This window comes from Aythya marila (assembly GCF_965140915.1).
Source record: "Aythya marila genome assembly, chromosome: 4".
In the NCBI taxonomy this organism is placed as follows: domain Eukaryota; kingdom Metazoa; phylum Chordata; class Aves; order Anseriformes; family Anatidae; genus Aythya; species Aythya marila.
In genome coordinates, this window is record NC_139045.1 from 51,259,026 (window position 1) to 51,279,168 (window position 20,143).

A 20,143-nucleotide genomic window follows, 5' to 3' on the forward strand; every position below is an offset into this window, starting at 1 on the left:
CAAAATGTCCTTCTGCCAGCCACAAAGAACAGCTTTAAGGCTACATATGCAAGGCCCAAAATATACCCTACAGGAATAACTGCGAGAAGCATACCCCCTCCCCCCAAAAATATATTTACTCTACTACCTTAAGGGGTAATACTATGTATTGTTTTAATTGTTTAATGTCTAAAACCTTAGCTTATGAGGGCTCTAGCAGGATCTTTATAAATACCTACATAATGAAGAAGCTCTAAAATGCAATCTAGATTATTGGGCTGAAATATATGTAACACAGTTTGCTCATTTTGTTCTGCTTTCCTTTAAGATTTCTATCCTTTGTGCTTATTGTTGTTAGCTCCTTTGCATGTGTTGTTAAATGCTGTCCATGATATTGACAGGTTGTGTGTTTTTTTTTCCTTTGCATGCATCTGTTCAACGATCAAATTTAGAATCTTATAAATAGAACTAAGCTCATCTCTGTTAAAAGAAAGAGGATATTTTAGGTGTTTTCCAACATGTAAATTCAACAGACTGGAGTTCCCATCGAATACATTAAAAAGTAAGTAACCTTAGCCCCAACATTTTTGAAAATAACTTTTATCTTTTCTGAACTGTACCACACAGATTGCAGCATACCTAGTTAAGTAATTATTTAATTCGTCATAGTGATAGCAAAGGACATTAGAGACTTACTGTAATTGAACTATTAGGCTGGAAGTACCAACTATAATTTTTAAATATATTCCTTGTAAAATCTTTATTAAACAAATGTATAATTGGTCTGAAATTACAAATAAAATGACAGTCAATAATTTAGTACAATTAATTTGCAGTAATTCATGTTTACAATATAGAAGTTGTTTTCTTTCCTAAATTTAGAAATCCTGCGTGATTGCTCAGCAGTAAAGAAAATAATATTATATAAGTCTAATTTCTACTTTGAATGTTCCAGGTAAATGAAGAAATTAGGACACCACAGATTTAACATGACTATGGAATACAGTTTAGAAACTTTAATATGCAGTATTCAAGGTCCCTGATGAAATACTAATCTGCGTAACTTTTACCTTACAAACAGATTTGCAAAGATCTTTTCTGTAAGCACTATGTACCTGATAAATGTAGATATGCACTAAAAGTGAAAAGAGTGTTTGGCCAATGGCATATGGGATGTTGGAAAAGAAGACAAAAGTAATGAAAAGAGGAAATATTAGGGGACAGTAATATCGTACGTGAAAATCTAAGTGAATCATACATGGTTATGGTTATGAGTCAGGTCATTTAGCTTCATATGTTTTCAGAGTTTATCCACTTAAATGTTAGCTGACTGGTGAAACACATACCTCATCTGTGCATTATAGATGTATACATCTAGGCAAAGGTCCCACTCAGAACTTTGCTTAAAACACCAAAGTCTGAAGGCTCAAGGGGATCTTAGCCACTTGATGTGAGGGACTAAAGATGAGCACAAAGTAAAATAAAATAAAATAAAATAATAATAATAAAAAAAAGTGAAGTAAAAGTAAAGACCATCATAAAGATAACAATGAGGTAAAACAGAGTCAGTTCTTAATCTTATGGATACTCTTACTCAGGGCATGGAATTAATTATCTTAGTATACCTTGTAATTTTGATGATGTTCTGTGGATTTATAGTTAGCTGTGTTAATAACATAAGAAACAGCTAAACCTAATCTAAGAATTACTAAAACATCTGTGCAATTTAAGACACTGTATGACTATGAAAGCAAAGGTACCTGATGTTTTCAAGAGCCAATGTGCCTCATTTCTTATGCTGCTTACTTATGACCTAGACAACCAGTCCTGCGTATACACAGGATATGCAATGTAGTCCCATTGTGTGCAAAATTAAAATAGTTCAAAACCAGGAAGGACCCTCATGTACAAGAGTGAGTCCTCAAAGATATCCTAGGTTACCTCATAGAAGAGAAAACAGCCTAATTCTTCCTGTCTTAGTCTAATCAGCCTGTGAATACAGAGCTGAGTATGGGTCAGCAGGAATGAAAGATGTGTTTACCACATCTTTTCTTGTTTTCTTTAATATACAATCCTCCTATGCTATCCTCTTCAAAGTCATGTAGCTAACCAGTAAGAATGTTTCCCTGGTATTCTTAATATTCTAGATATAGTTTCCTTGAAAGTAAATCACAATTTCTGTGACTATATATATATATATATATTTTTTTTTTTTTCCCCAGTATTTTCAGATGGTCATATGTAACAATGCAAAACACAGAAAGATAAAAATAGTAATTGGTTTTAAAAACTAAAATAGTTCTTAAATCCCCTAATTTGTAAGCATTCAGACTTGACCACAGTTTTATTTTAAAATAAGAAAATGAAGGGTTTAAAATAAGAGTTTACTCGATATGCATTCTTTCAAAATTACTTAAGTAATTTTTGATAACACTAACAAAGCAGGATGTCAAGTGGTAGTTATTGGAGTAAATTTATTTCTCCATTCTTATTCTATGTAAATTTTTTATACAGTAATGTGGTAACAGATGTTTAATTTCTCTTTTTATATAAGAAAAAAATAGAGAGTCCATTTTTGTAAGTTCCAATTTATCATGAGTTTCTACAAAAAAAACCTCTCTTGAGTTTGTGGCTTAGTTATAGTAGTAAACTTTTAAGTTTACTATTTCCTTTTCAGGTTAGGAAAGGTCAAAACATAGATATTTCCTTGCTCAAAATACTATTTTATCAATATTCACCATCTTTTTTCTCACCAGAATGTCAAATTTTGAGCAGTTTCACTGTGACTTTTACCAGTCCAATTACACCATAGATGACCAAGAAGAAGGTTACAACAGTTATGGGTCTAGCGAAAATCTTAGTGCAAGAAGAAAGTAAGTATGCTTATGTATACATATATTTATATATATTTAAAAATTCAGATGAAATTAATGACAAAAGCATGCAATTGCAACAGAAGGATTGTGTAATCAACACAGCTGAAGTTTTAAGGGAGAAATAGAAATGCAGTAGACAAATGGAAAGAATCCCATTATTTCATTTTTCCATATATTTTTTTGAAATCTTTTGGTGACTTCTGTCCCTGGGAGAGGGACACTGAAGAAAAGAAGTTCTGAGTTTCCCTTTAAGGAGATTTCTACTTGCAGGAGTCTGGACATTGCTACAGTCTTCCTGTTCAGCAACTGATGGATCTGGCTGGTTCCAGGACTTGCAGAGAGTTGAAATGGCACAGACCAGGTCAAATCAACAGCGTTCCTCCCCGTTGTCTTGTTAGGTATCCTGGCAAGAAAAAAAAAAAAAGAAAAGAAAAAAAAATAAAAAGGAACAAAAAAAAACACTGCTTAAAGCTAAACAGCCAAGGCTCTTTAGTCACTTTTGCCTGTGCTGGTAGTGCTCTACAGAACCTGCATATCACTTCTGGAAAATCTAAGGAAACAAAGAATAGAAACAAAGAATCTAAGGAAACAAAGAATGCTAAAGCACTGAGATGGAAGTTAAAGGATGAGAGATTGGCTCTAGCTGTCCCTGTGCCTTCTGGTCATACAGAAATAAAATCATATATAATAATAATTAGGGAATCACAGAAAATAGAGCAGGAAGAAGTTTCAGATCATCTAGACTTTCACCATGTCATAATTACTTAAAATTAAACCTTTTCTAACCCCTAAAGTTTTGGTATCTGTGCTACTATTGAAAATAGTTGAAAATGTAAGTCATGGCACACAGCTGAGCAATTCTAAGGTGCCATGAAGTTGCTCATTGCCATTACTTGTTTTACTGCGATTTGTTTCTTGTCTCAGGTGCCAGAGAGGAGACCAACCTCCAGCCAATGCTTTTGTCCCCTCGGAAATGCTTCTGCCCTCTCAGAGTTACACGGGTCAGATTTTACAGCCGACATACAGTCCCAACACACTCTCTCACCTTAGCTACACTGATGGTTTTGACGAGGAACCTCCTTTGCTAGAAGGTAAAAAATAAAACTAAGGACGATGCATGTACATGTGCTTTTGTTTGCTAACCTGCATCACTCACTAGAGCATCTACAGCAGAACTACCCTGCCTGGCTCTTAAGCTTGTTTCTGTGTATGCAGCCTGTATGAAATTCAGTCATCAGTCCCTAGTCCCCAAGCCTACATTTTCTTTTCTGAGATCTGAAGGGATTCATTTGTTCTTATGACGTATAGAGTGTATACTTTACTACCACTAGATGACAGCATAACAACAATTTTTGCATTCACATTTCCAAATATTTTCTCCAATCTGTGTTTACTCTACATGCATATTGGAACATCTATAATTAATAAACATTAATAACAATTTCTTTTGCATATCTAGTCATAAATTTAATAGTTCAAAGATGCTAAATAGTTTGCTTCAGTGGGAAAGAAATTGAAAAAGCTGCATTCAGCTTCAATTAGTTGAACGTTTATCTACATGAACAATATCATTCTTTATGATGATTGAACCATCCTACTGTTAGTGGTTGATTTGTAGATGATCATTTACTTTACAAAATACTGGTACTGCATTAAATTTAAAAAAAAAAAAAAAAAAAAAAAAGAGAGAGAGAGAGAAATTGTTGGTGCTTACTTCAGGATCATATAAAAAGAGCATATGCAGCCTGCTCTTGTATTCTAGAAGACAAATGAATATTTTGCTTCTTCAAAAATACTACTAAACACTTAAAAATAGCAAGATCATTTGATTTGAAACAGGTAGCTGCTACACCTCCAGTTCTTGGTTCTCCAAGTGTTTAACTCCAGAGGCAGCTCACCCTGTGAAAAGGATGCTGAAATACAACTGCTTCTGATCCACAGTGCTGCAGAGATGTTCATGACTGTGTGCCAACTAAATCTGACTAAAGACAAACATTTTAATACAGAACAACTTTATTTATATAATGTTTTGGCTCAGCTTGAAATGATGAATTGGTGGAATAAGGTAAAGATTTAACTTTCCAAACAATTCTAACACATTGCCAGTTTCAGTAATTCTGGCACCCAGTTCTGAACCTAGCTTTTCCTTGTTGGAGCATCTTAAGGAAAATGATTGTTCTTGCAAGCTGAAGTGTTTCCACAGAAGTTTTAAGAGAAATCTTTGCCCCAGTAAAGTTAGTGGCAGAATTCCCATTGGCTTTAATGGGGAAGAATTTTGTTCTCTTTTCAGGGGTTCTCAGTAATTACTTTTTAAATGCAAAAAGCTTATAAAGCAGTCTACGAAGAATTATTAACTTGCCTTGAAGGGAAGAATGCCATTTTTAAGTGCCTCTGGCACTTCAGGCTTAAGATACATCTCTTGTCAGATTTACCAGAATTAAAGCATATATCTGTGTCTTCAGTGTTTCAGGGTATCTTGAATTCTGCAGTTACTGTTAATTAACATATTTTTCAACATCTGACTTAGTGTAGCTTATATATATATAAGTTTTAAAAAATATATGTAGGAAAACAAATATTAACTCCAAAATGCTAAAGGCATTTTTTGGTTCACTGGATGTAATAAATATTGCCAATTTGAAATCAGAGCTGACTCTCAAATATACTGGATGAGCAGGTACAACATGTTCATACTACAGTATATGTCATCCTACAATATTATCTTCATTAAAGCGATTAATTTGTTTTGTTCTTTTGGGGATTTGTGGTATGTAATGAGTTTTTGTAAAAGTGTTGTTTTCTTGTAAGCAATTAAATGTCATGGAATTTCTCATTGCAGAACTTGGGATCAATTTTGAGCATATATGGCAAAAAACCTTAACAGTTCTAAATCCGATGAAACCTGCAGATGGCAGCATTATGAATGAGACGGACCTCACAGGACCTATGGTTTTCTGTTTGGCCCTTGGAGCAACGTTGCTGCTGGTAGGATGTGCTAGAAATTTACGGGATTCCTCTTCTAACAAGATAACACCTTGGTGATAATGTATGTGAAATAACAGAAGATGTAGTACTGGCATAAAATGAGTCATTTGCTGCCATTTGTCCTGAGATTTTATATAAAAGGTCTCCTTGCTTTAAAGTACATAATGCTTAATTGTAATGTGGATGTAATACAAGTGAAGTGATGTATTACATCACTTACAGTGGAAATAATATATTTATTTATTTTTTTTTGAGGGGGAACGAGGGGGAAGTGTGTTTGATATGAACAAAGGACAGATTTGCACTGTGTATATATTGGAGAGGCTCTGAGCACTTGACACATGGCAGTGTGACCTAGATAGGACCTTACAGGGAGTTTTCAAAGGAGGGAATAAAAAGGTGTGGCACACCAGACCAGTTTTTCTAATGCTCTTGCTACTGTTTTTAAATTACCTTCCCTCATGGTTATTCTGGGGAGTTCAGAAATCAATATCAAAAATACTTTTATGTAACTAAAATAATTCCAAAAATAAAACAGAAACTTCTTCCATTTCCCCCTCAAATTTGCAATACCTTTCTATAAATTTTGCTATCACTTTCTTAATTTATATTCATTTTTTATATCATCTGCAAAAACAAATATGATAGCCTGGATTTAGCCTCTTTTGTCTTTATGAATAGAGCTTTCATACAGGAGGAATGTTGAAACAGAGACTGTACACTACTCCAAATTCATCTATTTATCACTGACAACAGGGGCTTTACAGTGCTGCCGAAGTACAGCTCTGATTGTTGGCAACAATTTGTCTGACAGGAATAAGATGGGACTGGAATAAGATGGGACTGTTCTGGGAAGGGCTTTGCTGCTCTAACAACTGAGGTGAGAGAAATGGGACTCTAATTCTCCATTTCCTGTATGATAAATAGTGCTGAATCAGGAGACTCCTGCAAGTTCTTACTCAATTTGTAATGGCAGTCCAGTACCTTGAATGTGAGAACTGCGATATAAAAGGCAAGTGTTAGTATTTATGCCCCTATAAAAATAAAAATCTTTTAAAAGGGTAAAAGCATCAGGAGGAAATGGAATAAAGGGAAAAGAAGGTAGGAAGCCAGAGAAGACAGGCATAATGGGAAAAGCTTTGAATTGATTATAGCCAGGAGGATGGAAGGAAAGCAAAAAGGAAAAAAATAAAAAAAAAAAAGACAGTTGCTGTTGATTTTTCTTCATGGACAGTGAAAAATTGTAATGAATATTTAACTACTATAATCAAAATAAAGCATTTTAATTACGATATTTATTCTAAGATATTAAACATTTTAAGTGTCATTAGAAAAACAACTATTTTCAGTACTCCAGCTTTTGGTCAGAAGAGCTCCTCTGACACAGTCTAGTGTTTTTGTGCCACAACTTCACAGAAAAATGTATATGAGATTTCCACCACCATCTTATAAATTCATGCTGTTCATTTTTATTTTGGATACATTTGAATACTAAAGTGGCTCTTCAGCCATGTCAACATGATGTCCTTCTGTACTTGAAGAATTCTTTTTTCATAACAGCAGGAATATAATCTGGTTGAGAGCTCATTTTCAAAAATAATTTATAATTTATTTTTAGGTGTTTTTTTTTTTTTAATTTTTGAAAAATATGCAAAGATATTTTTCAAACAGTAGCACTACTTCTGAAACACAGAGAAAAGGAGAAAGGCTTTGTTAACCTGGCAGCAAGACTTGGTCTTCTGTATGCTGGCAGCAAGCAGGGCAGCCCCACTGCAGGGAGAAAAACAACAGCAGTGCGAAAGTTAGCATGCTTTGCATTTTACATAGTCATTTGTCATCGGTCTTCTCCATACCCTGAAAGTAAGAGTAGCAGTACCCACTCCAGGCAGATGCAAACAAGGTCTGACTTTCTTCTAACCTTGTTCCTTGTGCAGGACAAATTTAGTGCTTTCAATTCATCAAAGCCTGCCAGGCTAATCAAGCCTGATTCGGGTTTTGCTTACAATGCTGTGAACTGGGAGTATTCCCATGTGCGTGAGTCAGTGTAGAATTTACATAAGTTAGGAACAGCGAGAATCGGAACCAACACGTTCAGCTGCTTTTTTCACTCTCTTGGTTCCCTGCACCACAAATCAAGCATTGCACCAAGTGGAGATTTCAGTTGGCTGCTCCTGCTACTGCCATCCCTCTCTCGGTAATTTGGTAGTCTTAGATTAAGCTGCTAAACAGTGCTGTGTGGAATAATTAAAAACACTGAAACAAACAGCTTAAAATATTAGTTTACAGTAGTTGTATCTCTTTGAGGCAGAGCTTTTCTTAGTAGGTTGATAGTAAATGCTGCCCCAAACAGCTGCAGATGTTATGCTTACTACAAAACTTTAATGACTGCAATTGTGGCAGAAGATAGTCTGAGCTAGTATTGCTCTTCCACACCTTCTCTAGTTGTCATTAATTTTATTTGGTGAACAATTCTTTCCTAAATGTTTTAGACCAGTAGTATGGAAATGCAAGCAAAGGACTCTGTACCTAAATAAGATTTCTGATGCTGCTAGTTCAGGGATGGATTATTCTATCCATGCTTTATGGTGGCATGCACTGTCAGGAGAAAGGCCAGCACTTGGAACAATGTGAGGATATGGGCAACCTGGCTGTACATAACCTCAGCCCAAGGACTGGAACCAGAGGAGAGTTCAGCAATGAGCCAGGCTGAGTCAAACTACAGGGTGAGAGTGCTGATGGAGTGGCAGGCCTTACTAGCTGAGGCACTTATCTTGGTAAGTGAGCTGGCACAAACCTGCAACTTTAGGACTTCCAATATTGTGTCACCACTACATTAGGCTCTCTCCTCTGCATTGCTTTATATCTGCCCAGCTCAAATATTGTTGGCAAATGGTGATCGATTCCCACCAAAAGAACGATATAGGAAGGTGGGGCAGAGAAGGAAGGTTCTCAAAAATGGTTGATTTCCCCCAGGATTATTTAAAACACGTGGATGAGTAGATCCTCTCAATCCTCCTTAACCATCATGGAGAAGATACTTGGAAATATTCCAAACCAGTAAAAATCTTCAATAATATTTCCACCTTATCTGTCACAAGAGAATCCAACCCTAAACTAAAAAATTAATTTAAAGCTGGGAACCTGTCTTAGTTTTGATTCTCATGAATTTTATCCTATGCAATACATGTGCAATATATAGGTATATACACAAACACACCTGTGGTTTAAGTGTGTATATATGTATTGTTATGTGTTAAAGAGATGATGCACCACTGCCACCAGCTTTTTTTTTTTTCTTTTTTAAGTTGAGGAGTTTATTTCACAGTACAGAGTTGAGAGTTGAGCCCCAGGTTTGATCTATCTCCTTCATAAATGCTTGTTATCTTCAGGATACAAAGTTCTAAGACAAAACGAACAAAACCATATTTATCCCAGATCACTGGTTATTTCTGATGTACAGATGTTAAAATCACGGTATTGCATACCTGGCATTCAGTAGTTCATTTGTTAGAACCTTGAAGAGAGGGGAAAAGATTTAACAATCTATTGGGAGTGAGCAATGCTCTCATGTCTGGAGGTGATCCTCTGAAACTATGGCAGCAGATGAAGAAATTGGTGGTGTTGTGGCCACTGTTGTACTAGTTTTGTGTATAAATTATAGAACATCAGGCTCCAGGCTGTCAGACTGGTACCTTTCACAGGCACTAAACTCACACAAAGGAATAAAACCTGGAAGAAAAACAAACAACCAAACAACAACAACAAAACACCTGGGGAATTTTTCTTTCACTGAAGCACAAAAGAACACAAGCTGACAGTTACTACTACAGTAGTGTAAAAAAAAAAAAAAAAAAAAAAAAAAAAGCACAGGTGTTTTTTTTTGATTGTTTGTTTGAAAGCCTGCTTAAAGCTGTAATAAAATGAAAAGCATATAAAGTCAGTGGGGTTATCATTTTACTTAGGATGCTTTTCCACAGCCCTGTGTATTGAAATTGTAAAGATTTTAATTTCTAATATCTTTGAAATTGTAAAGAATAGATTTTTTTCCTAATGGAAAAATGTGTTTTCCATGTCCATAATTTCTTCTCAGTTTGTTCCAAGTTAGACCTTTCCAAGGCTCTCTAACCAACTCATGTTGTACCTCAGAGTCCAAAGACAGTAAGACTGAGAAACAGCTTTATAACTTTACATTAGTGACAAGCGCATTCTCACAATTTCATCTTGGAATGTTTTGATGCAAAAATCACCCAAAAGGAGCAGTCATGATTTACATTTGAACCAATGTAGGCAAAGTGGGGAGAAAGGGATTGTCAAAAAGAAAAAGGAACAAACTTAGTGCTTGCCTTCTGACAGCCCACTATCTTTCAATCTCTTTTTCACTTCCTACACTTACTTGCTTATATTTTTTCCAGGCAGGAAAAGTTCACTTTGGCTATGTGTATGGTGTGAGTGCCATTGGGTGCCTTGCTATACATGCACTACTGAACCTGATGAGCATCTCTGGAGTCTCACATGGCTGTGTTGCAAGTGTTTTGGGATATTGCCTGCTACCCATGGTGATTCTGTCCACTGCTGCAGTTGTCTTCTCACTACAGTAAGTATCAGTGCATGGCAGCAGGATTCATATGAAGCACAGAATGTTAGAAGGCTAGTGTCATGCAAAAAGTTTTGGAAATAGTTGTCTAGTGAATTTGGGCTTCCAAGTTTTACTGAAGAAAAACACCATTCTCTCTCTGTGTGAATAGATGAAATATGTGTGAATAGATGAAAATGGGCAAAATGGAAGAGGGTGGGGTGTCTGTGTTTGAGAGAGGTTGTATAAAATTATTTTAATAAAAGTTCTTAAATCCATTGTTTTCCACTTAGATCGAGAGTAGCTTTGATTTTTGCAGCAGCCTCAAATGTGCTTTTTATTTTGAAGAGCCAACAGTGTCTAAACTCAGCATCAATTTTAAAAGCAATTCACAGACTTTGGTTTTATATAGCCGATTCTCCTGATCCTTTTTTTTGCTGTTGTTGTTGTTGTTCATAGTATCAAGCTCCCATCCTTGTATTTCCTTTCCTTCTATAGACTGACTTCTGTGTGACAGAATGAAATAATCAGGCAACCCTTAATGATCTGGAGTATTAGGACAAACACTTAAGATATAATAGTCATAATAGTAATGGTATAATTGCTTTGAAAAAAACAAATGCAGTGTTGTATGTATTTGTGTGTGTGTGTGTGTGTGTGTGTGTGTAGGAGTTCTCAGTAATATACATATGAATTAGGAAATTTGCATGCAAGCCTTTCCTTTCTTCTCATTCTGTAAACCTCTTGAGATACAGATTGTTGACCTCCCTGTTCACATACAGCAAAGTACAAGGAAGCTCCAGGTCTTGCCTGAAGGCTTTGAGCAGTGCTTTTTTTTTTTTGTAGTTAACACATAGTTAATAATGGTTTTCCTCCTCAGTCTTTCTGAACAAGTTTTAAACCTTCCAGTCTGCAAATTATGGGACTTACCAGTTGATGAGCAAGAAGGTGACCCTGTTTTGACCTTGTTTTACATGGTAAAGCAGCAATTTTATGTATGTATTTATTTTTTAAAGAAATGATATAGTGGTATCAAGATTTTAGCACAATCCTTGTTGCATGTTTCTGCAGTGCTATGATGGGTTAGCCTGACCATATTCCATGTATTCAAGTGTTTCTGAGCTGTCCTTGACAAGATGGACAGCAGTGACACCAAAGAAACCACTCACTCTCTGTTCTCCTATGCTTCCCATATTTGCTTGATTAACCTGTTTAATAATCCACCTGAATAAAAGGTGTTGATATGTAATCATAGGACAGATGGGGCTAACTCGAAACCAGCTGTTAGAACTGCACAGGGTACTGTTGTCTATACAAGGAATTCCCAAGCATGACTATTTGCTTGTAAAATGCTGTGAATTTAGAGAAAACACATCTTTTGAAAATCCATAAATAGTGTACTGAGGTAGGCTTTACAAAATTAAGCCATTATTTCTGAAATGAATGTTTAGTGGCTGTCTACAGCATTCTCCAGTCCTTTCTCATTCACTATATTAAACTGCTTGAACATAGCAAGTACTGAGGTTATCTATTCCAAAAAGGCTTTTAAAATCAAGTGGCAACTTTTAAATCCAATGTCTCATTATTTTTAATTTTAAAAGTTATTTAAAATAGCAGAGGAGATACAGCAATGATCTTTTTTTTTTCAAATGCAAAGACAGATAGTAATGCAACAATTGTGGTATTTATGATTAGCTATTTCAGTGTTAAATAGGAATGAAGCAAAAAAATGAAACGTTGACATATGTTGGTTGTTGAATGGCACCAAATAGAAGACCATTTCTGTTATTCAGACTTGTGTGGAAACAGACTGCCTCAGAGCTTTACTTGTGCCTATATACATGTATGCTCATATCATATCAGAGCCCAAGCTGATTAGGCAACCTTTTTGGGAGAAATATCAGAACATGTTTTTCCTGGGAAAAAAAAAAAAAAAAAGAGTAAGTCTTCACTATCAAATCCATGAACAGACTAGCCGTGGCATCTCCTTGACTAAACAGTGAAGGAAGTGAGTGTAAAACAGGCAAAAGGAATTCTTAGACCCAGCTGATGAAAAGGACCCGTGTGGTGACCATATCTGAAAGTTGTGAGAGAGAAAAGTGGAGAGGCACCACTTATGTCTGCCTACCCCAACTCATCCTTCATGTCATTACACCCTCAGTCCTCTTGGTCACTGTGAGCACAATACCTCCTTCTTGTCCCTCTCCTGTGCATGAGGATTTGAGCCTCATGGACACACCAGACACATGCTCTTTGCTAAAGCTAGACCATTCCCATTGGCAGTTAAATCACTGTTAGATCAAGGACTGAATATATAAGTGCACAGACATATCTCGGCTGCAAAATGATTTTATGTCACCTTTCCATCCTTGCTCACTTTCAGTCCTGAAACAAACCATGAGAGGCCTTGTGGTCGAACAGCCACAGCTCTAAATTATGCTACCCCATAAACAGACGTTATTATGATAGCCCCATAAACAGACGTTATACTAGCTGAAAATTATCATTGGGCAGTGTGTTCCTGTTACATCCTAACCCTCTGACACCATGGGTGCCTGCTCACAGAGCCATACATACCAGCTCTGAATTTCTGGCTAGATGTTTAAGTGAGCACTGTAGAATCTCTACTTGGAGCAGAGGCTTGGTTTTCAGGGCCCAGTCTAATTTCCCTGAATACCACTGTACAGGTATAAAAGAACACTTCAGCTGAGAATACTAAACCACACAGTCTTTAATGTTTTATTTCTAATGGACTGGAGTTGCAAGGAGGTGCTGAGTCATCTTAAAATCAGTTTTCTCCTTTCTCCCACAAAGTCACAAGAGTTGAGAACACCAAGTATTGGCCTGGCAACTGTATTGCCAAGAAGTGTAGTATAATTTTATGTGATGCAACTGCATTAAGTAAACTGAGGTCCTTAAATAAGGAGAGCTTTACTCATCATGGTTTAGATGCAATAACAAGATTAGTGGAGATTATTTTTGATAAATGAGCCTAAGGAGGTATATGTAGTCTGTTTCTCACTTCTGCTTCTGTTTTGCTGATGGTTTGAAAGAATAGAGCACCAGGAAATCATTTAGCAAGTGGCAAAGGTTCATTCATTCTGAAGGTCTTTGAGATTGACACAGTGAACGTGTGTAATGCAGCAGATCTCATTATGCACCTCAGCAGCATGTTACACACATGAGCTCATGCATTTTACAGAAGAAGACTGCAAATACAGAGTGCAAATAAAGCATATGTGAAACATTATTTATTGGCATGGTCTTGCTCCTACAGGGTTTAATAGTGAGGTCTTTATAATCTGCCAGAATTTTTCAGTGGGCTTTTGACCACAGTCCCATAATTATCAGTTCTCCTGGCCACCCTGCACCTGAGAAACAGCAAAATTTAACTTCAGAATAGCTCAGCTGTCACCAAAGGGCCGTGTAGAAAGCCACAGTGTGGAGAAGGATTTCTTCATGAGCAAAAGACCAGCTGGACTCTCTCCTGGGAGCCAGTTGACACCTACTGTATGGTCAGCCAGGGTGTAAGTCTTTAAGAGCCACACTGCTGCACCTCAGAATCTGAGACACGCTTCAAACCTTTGACACATATTACAAAAATATATTGCTTCCAGGTCACCAGGCTGCCGATAGAAGACTAGGTTTGTAGTGCCATTACAAATCCTAACAAATTCTGCTTGATGATTTTTGGCTGCAATAAGATTTTCACTAACTTAAAAAAGATCTTCAGCTGCTGCATCTGATGGAGCCCCAGAAGACTTACCTGGAAATACACTTCTCCTTCCATCAGTATGACTGATGAAGCTGCTATTCTTATCCACACTGAAGAAATTACCTGTTAATATTTTAATTTATTTATTTATTTATTTATTTTCTGATTGGACTTCTGTTATGTCAGTCAGTCCTTGGTTCTGCCACTGCCTTCAGCCTTACCAGTAATGAGTTGCCAGACGTGAGCTTGAGTTTCTAAGTTTGGTAAGATTTGATACTACATGTGCTAAAAATTGTACTCTTTTTTTATTATTATTTTTTTATTTTCTAGGGGGATCCTGGGAACTTTGTTAGCCCTGTTTATTATTGGATGGTGCAGTTTGTCAGCGTCCAAAATTTTTACTTCTGCCTTGGCCATGGAAGGACAGCAGCTTCTTATTGCATACCCATGTGCTTTACTGTATGGACTCTTTGCACTTCTGGCAGTTTTCTGAAGTGTATTTTCTGATAGCCTTATTACAGTTTGTTTATGGTTGTTGGAGGGGTAAAAGGTTATTTATTTATTTTTAGATTGCCTAGAATTGCATTAAGTTCTATTAACAAAATTAGATTATGCAACTTACCTTTTATTTGCCTAATGGCTTGTAATAAAATAATAATAAAAAAATAAGTAACAGGTATATGACTACATTGCTGATGTTTTGAAAATCCTACAGCGTAAAGAAAAACGTTTGTATTGAGAAGGTACTAAGAGCAAACAAATAAATAAATGTTAATTTTTAAAAATATGTTGTCTTCTAAATGTTTAATATATCTAATATATTAAGCAGAGAGTAACTGGAAGCAATAATGCAAATATTTAATGGACCTAGTAAATCAAGTGAAAATACACATTTGTTTCACAAAAAAAAAAAAAGAGAGAGAGAGAAAAAAAAAACCTGCTTATATGATTATTAATAATGTTACTGAATTTATATGTTTTTTATTATTTTTATTTTTAACAGAAGAGTGAGTGGCTCTGCTTTGTGATGTTGAAGGATTGTTCAAGCAACAGGAAGAACAGGTTGCTACAACAGAGGAAGGAAACTAGGAATGTCATCTTGTTTTATTTTTAAGAGGTGTTGCTGTCCAAAACATTATTGTACTGTTTTTAATGTACAGTAATGTTACATTTTAGAATTGCCACTAAACCACCGCCTGCTGTCACTGCAGAAAAGCACCACACAAAGCAAATGCAGCTCCTAAAAATGTCTCCTGAAAGGCAGAACTGTATTTAAGCAAACAAAATACAAACCTCCACAATGTTATCTGCTCTCCTGCCTCCTCTCCCCCCCCCCCCCCCCCCCCCATCTATTTGCTGCTTTCAGTATTACAGGAACCCAACATTTTTATAACAGCAATCAAGTACAGAATACACAAGATGATGTTTCAAAATATAATAGTAGAAGTATCAAGCCATCCAGAGGAAACAGAGATGTGAGTGCAGTCATAACAAGTGAAAAATCCAGCAGGCGGTGGTAGAGAAAATAAATGTAGCTGTAGAAAAGGCTAGGGAAAAGAAATAAATGAAATAAAGGGAAATATGAAGGAAATAAATGGCAGCAGACTATTTCATCAGTGTTTTAGTGTGTCTTCTCTCTTGATTAATATTTTTATGATTTTAATTATTCTCCAATTTAGTCATTATTTTGAGCTGTTAAGTGAAATGCCTGCAAAATATTTCTCTGTCTAGACAGAGGACCAATGATTCAGTAAAAGAGTCCTGGTACTGCAAAAGCACTTATGCAGAAGCTTAACATGAAGAAGCTGCTCAATAATATGTGGAAAGAACTCTCTTCCTAATCTTTTTCATCCTTTTCAGGTCAGAGGTAAGTTAGATAATCAGTTTGTCCTCATACTAGTGATTCTGTTTCTGAATTGAAAGTGCCTTTGGTAAAAAATATTTCCCATTGCTCCCATATTTGTTTTTTTTTTTTTTAAGAGCGCTTGTGGAAACCTTTTTGGAATTCATTGTACTAAACTCCAGTGGAATTAATTCATACAAGTGGTCTTAAGAAGTAAACAAAAGATCATGTGTACTTAACCAATCCTTAAAAATCACAACTCATTTATATAAAAGGATTTGTTGCATTTACCTATGTCTTTGTTGCAAGGCTAGGAACACAGGTGCGGAGAAGTAATGCTGGACATATAACCTTGGCAAACTGTGGATATACCCTAGCAAACTCTGGATATAACTACACAGGATCTAGCTGTATATAAGTGGAAACATCACGAATTTAGAAGATCAGCATATGTGAACACAACAGATTTGGCCCTGCTGCATTAGGGAGTAAATTTGCCACTAATGAGGTGCAGAAAAACACATCAAGTGACTCAAGGGTATGGTTATAAAATCAGACAGTTTGATTTACTATGCACTAATGGCATTCTTACTTCTGAATAGGAAAAGATTGATATGGCTTCACTTCTGGAGTTCATAAAAGATTGTTGAGAAACATTTAGATCCACTTTTGTTCCACGCTTCATATTACCATCCATACAGACTAAAACAAGTATAAAATGCCTCTGTTCTACAGCACTTTATATTCATTTTCATCCCAATCTACGTAATATGAATGGCAGGAGAACCAGTGAATCGAGCCATCATTTTGTGTTTTGATGTCATAGATGGGTCAAATTACTTACAAAGAAAATGAGCACCTTGAAAATTTCCCACTATATTTACAAAGCAAATGCTAGTCTAGCTACAGTGTTGTTTGTTATTTATTCTCTCAGAATTTATAACATTTTTCTTTCCGTCACCAAGATACATTTGTCTCATTTCATATACCAACTTCGTAATTTTAATTATTTCTCTGTCTTTACTCATTAGCCATGCTAATTTCCTTTTACCTTTTCCCAACATATTTCCACCAAGTGATATGCACTGGTGCTACCTCCCAGCTTGGTGTCCTTCAGGGGTCTCTATGCCACCCATGAGGCACCTGTGAGGATATAACTCTCTTAGCCATCCTCCCTTGACTTATTTTAAACAAGAGTCCTCTTTTTAACATAGTTCACCTTTCTGAAGTTGAACACAGCCATGGTGCTGCTTTTGGCCCCAGTATTCTTGTGGTTCCTCAATCTAAAAATATTATGGTCACTATTACAAGCCGTTACTTCCTGTAAAATAAATGTTATTTTGATCTAAAATAAAACCAGTTCAAAACATATATATTCAGTAACACAATCTCTTTGAGCAGGCCTTCCCACTGCCACCTAGCTTTTCTGTACCTTGTCTAGGCCATCGTATTTCACTCCCTCACATCATTCCATGAAAATTTAAATACAAGCCTGGCAAGCTATTGCTTTCAACTTGCCAAAGAGAGGATTATAAAATAGTAATGGGTCAAAGACTGATTTTTAATTCATGCTTCCCACCCTGAAAATTTACAAAAACAGAAGACTTAAACATAAGCTTCAAAGAAAAAGGAAAAGAAATACAGTTTTGGAGGGGGAAAGTTGCTGGTCTATGTTTTTTTTTTTTTTATTTTTTATTTTTATTTTCCTCACCATGCACATGAAAGTTCAATTCTGAATGTGAAATTTTTACACAAAAATGTGTTGTGACTTAGTTTCTTTATTTTTTTTATTATTTATTTTTTTTTTCAAATGGTGGTACCAGCACTGGACCCAGGTGGTACAGAGGACAAAGTATTTGCCTGTCTTCTATCGCATTTGCTGTGTGCCAGATGTCTTCAAGGTCACCCTCAGAAACTAGCCTGCAGCATTTTGCTGTACTCTAAACATTTTGCTGTTGTATTGTGTCAAAATGCAGGAGAGTATTAAAGTGAGCATATTGTGAGTAAGGGGAGACTGTATCATTGGCTCAGAGTATGCAGTGATGGTAAAATGGGTATCTGAACAGCCACAGCTGACAAATCATCAGGTTGCATCTAGAGAACTGGTCTCCTTGGCAAGCCAAGGCCCAGGTTAGTAGTAACAAGGTCCTATTATTTATCAAAAATCATCTTGTCAGATGTCATCTTTAAAAGGTTATAACGCAGGCCTAGAATAGTTTAACTGTTGGTGAACTGAATTGACGATTGAAAGCTGTTGACACAGTAAATTGGGCACATGCTGCACTTCTTGGTGAAATAGCTCCCTTAACAAAGGGACAAAGGGCAATGTTTTCTGTGATTTTTTTTTTTTTTTATATATATATATATACACAGGATTATATACAAAAGCAGTGAAACTGATTTCACGATTGCATTGAATATGTCATATGAGAACAAAACATGACAGCTGTGTCTTGTCCTAGACCTCTCATGCCACCATGTTTTTTTTAGTCCCTTGCTAAACAGCTGTCTTTATATGATGGCATTTTCTGTCCACTAAATGAGCTTAAGTGAATTTTGCAGTAATGTTGAATTACTGACCTTTATTCATATCCATAATGGCTATGAGTGAAGGCAAAATTCAATAAATTGTGTCTGCTTTGAATTTCCTTTTCCTCCCCTACTGTCAGGAGCATATTTAGTGGTCAAACTGATGTGGGCTTGTTCATGCCTGGTAGCCAAAAATATGGATATATATGATAGGTTGCAAGGCAGTGAAGCTGCAACAAGTTCTGGACACTGCTTCTGAGGTCATAACATTAGCAATCTAGTGGCCCAGCCTGGAAGATGATGTACATTCTTTCAAAGAAATCAGTGGTTGCAGCATCTGATAAGACTTATGGTGAGTCACTACACATAATGGCAAAGATCACAGTGACATGATGCATTTGGTGGTTATTGTATTTTCTGATAGATAATGAAAAAACACTGGATTGGCAAGGAATGGGCTACTGTTATATAAAGTCTACAAACATAAACTGGATAATTAATGTCAATCTGAATAGATCACTGTAATACGAAACTGACTTTTACCTGTGTTGGCAATACTAACGGATATGTTCCTTTTCAAAATCTGTTCTCTGTCAAAATTTGTCCTTCACTGATTCCATGTTAATTTAGCTGCCTGCATGTTTATTCTAAGCAAACTACAACAATGCTGTTAGTACTGATTTTCTAGCTGTAGGCCATGACTCATGTGGTTAAACAATCTCACCTGCTCAAGGTTCCTGATGGTGCATTTTTAAGAGAGGTCAGAGAATGCACAAGGGCTACGTTTTAGTCATGTTTGCCAAGCAATTTTGAAAGAGTAACATCTGTAACAGTGACAATATGTTTGCTGTGATTACCAAGAATATTTATTAGACTTATGGTTTCAACGTTAACTTAAAAATGCCTGATGACCTTGGTGCTGCACCACCGAACTAGATGAATGATGCAATTCACGGTGATCTACATACAGCTGCATAATAAAGACCTTGGACAACACATCCCCTCTGCTATGGCAGCACTGTAGTTATAATTGAAAAAAATATATATTTATTATCTTCTTTTGGCATGATATTAAGTGCAGTGGTAATGAGTGAGGAGGCCACAGAAACGCCAAACATGCACAACTGTAAACAGACCCCGTGCAAAATCACCACTTTGCAGAGAACAAGGGGTAGATTTTCAGAGCCACAAAGGTCAGTCCTGCTGAAAGTCACTGAGAGCTGAGCTCGAGTGTATACTTTGGTGATTTTCCTGACAGCCTCTCGACAAGCACTCCTGAGCAATCAAGGAACAAGGAGCCACCGGGTTACCACAGTCAGTCTCCTGGGAGACTAATGACCCACGTGTAATTCTGGGTAGAGACAGCTGTAGCAATCAAGCATATGAAGCTATCCCCAAATGTGGCTGCAAAATGTGATCCCTGGCTAAAACAGTGCCTTTGTTTTATTCCAATTTATTTAATGCTCATCCCTGGACCTTGAGTGGTCCCAGCTTGTCTTACTCGAGTACCAGCTGCTTTTTGTCTCAGCTCTAAACGTATGATACAGATTCTGACAGGGCTCTGGCTTTGCTTTACAGCTTAGTAAATTGTTGTTTGCTCTCACTTTTGACCCTTAGCCTCTCTCCCTACTATATCTCTTATC

General features: G+C 36.4%; 1 protein-coding gene across 2 annotated transcripts; it reads left to right on the forward strand.

The window, feature by feature from the left end:
- The first annotated feature begins 509 nt into the window (after nt 1-509).
- YIPF7 (Yip1 domain family member 7) lies at nt 510-14,976 on the forward strand. 2 transcript variants are annotated; one of them, XM_082760064.1, is made up of 7 exons: nt 510-541; nt 2,736-2,852; nt 3,780-3,946; nt 5,695-5,840; nt 10,253-10,434; nt 11,294-11,390; nt 14,459-14,976. In XM_082760064.1, the coding sequence occupies exons 2-7, from the start codon at nt 2,737-2,739 to the stop codon at nt 14,633-14,635; spliced, it is 885 nt and encodes a 294-aa protein (XP_082616190.1). In that variant the 5' UTR covers nt 510-541; nt 2,736; the 3' UTR covers nt 14,636-14,976. The 2 variants fall into 2 exon arrangements, with proteins under 2 accessions (XP_082616190.1, XP_082616191.1); XM_082760065.1 differs by lacking the exon at nt 11,294-11,390.
- The last annotated feature ends 5,167 nt before the right edge of the window (nt 14,977-20,143 follow it).

What these genes read in the sequence shown, in the direction of transcription:
- YIPF7 (XM_082760064.1), top strand. Translation starts at nt 2,737, where the DNA reads ATGTCAAATTTTGAGCAGTTTCACTGTGACTTTTACCAGTCCAATTAC. An exon ending in AATCTTAGTGCAAGAAGAAA is followed by an intron (nt 2,853 to 3,779) that starts GTAAGTATGCTT and finishes TTCTTGTCTCAG; the next exon opens with GTGCCAGAGAGGAGACCAAC. An exon ending in GCAGTTGTCTTCTCACTACA is followed by an intron (nt 10,435 to 11,293) that starts GTAAGTATCAGT and finishes TTTCCTCCTCAG; the next exon opens with TCTTTCTGAACAAGTTTTAA.